Genomic DNA, 3,322 nt, shown 5'->3' on the forward strand with positions numbered 1-3,322 from the left:
AACTATTACGATATATTTGATGATTTTCAAAAGAGGTTGAATAATAAATATTCATTTCTCAACAAAATCGACTTGAAACATATACCGAACATCTGACCGTATTCACTTTCTCGTGCCTATCTTATGAACCCTGACCCCCGCCCGGTGTTGATCAGCTCAGCCATCATATCATATCACATCACCATTATCAACCTCGTTCCTCGCCATGCCAACATTACAACCTTCTAATCAACACTCACGACACGCAGACGCAGTTAGGAATCAGCAAAATAGAAACAACATGGCGAGATCAAATGCTGTATCAGATCGATTGCGCAGTGAAGGTATTTCGACTTTAATTAATTTCAGTTTCTCCATTTCCCCATATCCTCTCCACAAATCTAATCTAATCTCGTATCTAATCTGGCAAAACAGCAGAATCGTGGGTCGAAATATCCTCACAACCATCTTCGTCCTCTATTTCCTCCATCGATAACGAAATTGTAACGACCGGTCTCCGCGTTTCTCAACATCCTACTACTCGGCGACGCAGACGATCTCATAATCAACAACGCCCCGCAATAATCACGAATGGCAACAGACAAAGAAGCACGAGTAGTCAAGAGGAATACGAAGAATCAGAATCGGAACCAGATCATATAGATATCATAACCAGTTCCAATGAAATTTCTCCACCAGACGCCGTTCCAGCACGACTAACGACTCACGCAACATATGATGCAGAATTCGAAGATGATGAAGATGAGAATGGCACAGCTTTAGGAATAGGAAGAGGGACAACATTACCATTCACACCCCAACCAAATGCTTTCTCTCATCCTCCTTCTTCACAATCCCAGAGTCATCGAACCCAAGCTCCTGCTCATGGCCAATATTTCCCACGACAAGTTCATTCGCAACCTCGACCACAACCTTATCCATCGCGTAACCACATAACTTCACGGAATACGTCGATCAACAATCACACACGACTCCCTATAGATCATGATGCCGCTCTACGCGCTAGTCTCACAACATTACTCTCTTGTGCAGCTGCGGCAAGAGGTCTTCCCAAGTCTCCCGCTCAAAACGCCACCAGTAATGAACCAATGGGACTCCGAATAGTTCCCGAATCAGAACTCATTGGTACGGCACCTCCTACTACAGCTAATATATCACGACCCTTATCTTCAAGTCGTTCAAGGAGTGGATCATCACAAGACTCGCAAGATGAAGCCATCAAACGCAAAGCTAGTCAAACAAAACAAAACACTCGAGCTCTCAAGAAGAAGAAGGGAGAACTGGTGCAAGGCGAGGAGGCGTTTATTTCGCCTACCCTACTGACTTGGGTTATGAGTGCAGGCGTAGTCGTTCTCGTCTCAGTAGTTGGATTTGGTGCAGGATACGTCATTGGTCGAGAAGTAGGAAGGCAAGAAGCATCGGTCCTCGGGGGATGGAATGGCTCTATGAGTGATGGTAGCTGCGGAAGAGAAGTGGTTAGAAGCGGGACTGGCGGATTGAAGAGATTCAAATGGGGTGGCAGTGTTGCTAGGAGTATTGTTGCTTGAAGTCGTACACGATAACTTACGAGCGTTTGAGCTTGATTTGGGCTGAATTTTAGGTGGTCATTTTGATGAGATATCACGAGCGTGTTTTATTGATAGGGTCTAATTACCAAGCGTAACTCTTTGGAGACCCTTTGGCGTTGGTCCACGGGCATTGGGCTACATATACTTTTCATATTCACATAACATTCTGGAGGTGTTCTGTTTGTTTCGACGCGTACTTTTGTTTAATACACATCTAGCGGGAGGATATGATATGATATGACATTCACATATGATTAGGGGAGGAGGGTGGATTGAGAAGATAAAATTGAGATTTGGGTCTGGGTTAATGGATTAGGATAAATGAATTAAGATATTTCTCGAGGAACGTGCTTTAATTTCTTGCTATTGTGGAAGTGAACATATTCATACTCAAATCTGCGCCCATGAATCATTATGCAGTGTTGATTCGTATGATAGAAACCAAATGATAGTTTTCGGGCCCAAAAATTGGTTTCTAGTTGAATAAAGTATGAGTGTGCGGGTGTTCCCACCAAGGTAATCGGCGCTCGGGTGGGCAGGGGGAAGAAAGTGTATGACAATTCAACGAATGAATTGAAATCTAGAGCGAGGTAGGATAGGTAATTTATGACAACTGAGGTAATCTATGCGGTAATCTATGCAATTTCTACTGATGAAGCTGGAGTGAAGAAAGATCCATGTACAGGTAAGACGTGAATTATCATCATGTTAGAACATACATTCGAACTAAAATTCCAGTAAAATAAATCAATACATTAGTTTCGCATATTGGATAGCATTCTAGTTATGAATATTTGAACCTGGGGCCAACAACTTGTGTCTCGATGTCAGTGAAAATGGAAAAGGTTAATAGAAGGAGAGGGTCCTGGGGAATAGCTCGTGTATAGAACACTGTCACGCGACGGAAGCGATTGAAGTGATTTAGGTAATACAAGCTAATTAGTACTCACGCACCAAACGACGAATTTGACTAGCACTATTTTGATCAAGCTATACAGATCTCAGATTATCAGCTAGAGTATTTCAGTATGTATTTTATGATCTCATGAGTATCATAATTCAACTTGGTTCTCCAGTTTCGCTTAAGTGACATTACTCTGACTTGCAGATGCTACTAGCATCGTTTACGATGAGTCTATAATAAAAAGTGATTGCAAGTCGCTATAAAGAATGACAGTCTTCTGTAGCTTTCGTTCTTCAACGATATCACCCACCCCAGCCCCCAGTCCACTTTCACCATACTAAATCAAGCACCAAAGCTTCTTAGGATTCGAACGGAGACCGAAGCAGCGAGTACTGCTACAACAGAGATTGACAAAGCAATAGCGATCATCAGGCACTGGTTGGGACATGATTCTCTGCCCAGGGCTCCCTAGTTGCGGGGATTTCCAACATGATGGAAATTCGAAAAGAAGCCTTGAGGAATAACAGAGGTGTATTTATGAAACGCGAAAATGAAGTTAAGAAAATGGAGAGCTTCAGCAAATCAAATTGTCTATTATGAAGGTTGCATTTCTCACAATACATCCGCGTTTTATCAGAGGAGGCTTCGCAATCGCTTCTGTCTTTTCCATGGAGTCCATGGTTCTTTTCTCATATCCTTAGAGTTAGGATTCTTGAACGCGCCGTGAATTGGATTAATATGTGCGCAGCATTCGCTCGAAATGTAACCGCAAAAGACCGATTTTCAATCAGTGAACAAGATCTCAAGGACATCGAGTCCTTTCATATTCCGAGTCTAGTATATGGTCATC

At 42.6% G+C, this 3,322-nt stretch overlaps 1 protein-coding gene across 1 annotated transcript; it reads left to right on the top strand.

Moving 5' to 3' along the window:
* Positions 1 to 205: 205 nt before the first annotated feature.
* Positions 206 to 1,547, top strand: EAE98_007276 (uncharacterized protein; the record flags this gene model as incomplete). Its single annotated transcript, XM_038954899.1, has 2 exons — positions 206 to 323; positions 418 to 1,547. The coding sequence occupies 2 exons, from the start codon at positions 206 to 208 to the stop codon at positions 1,545 to 1,547; spliced, it is 1,248 nt and encodes a 415-aa protein (XP_038808549.1).
* Between the last annotated feature and the right edge of the window lie 1,775 nt (positions 1,548 to 3,322).

The sequence above is a fragment of the Botrytis deweyae genome, assembly GCF_014898535.1.
Source record: "Botrytis deweyae strain B1 chromosome Unknown BDEW_017, whole genome shotgun sequence".
NCBI classification, from domain to species: domain Eukaryota; kingdom Fungi; phylum Ascomycota; class Leotiomycetes; order Helotiales; family Sclerotiniaceae; genus Botrytis; species Botrytis deweyae.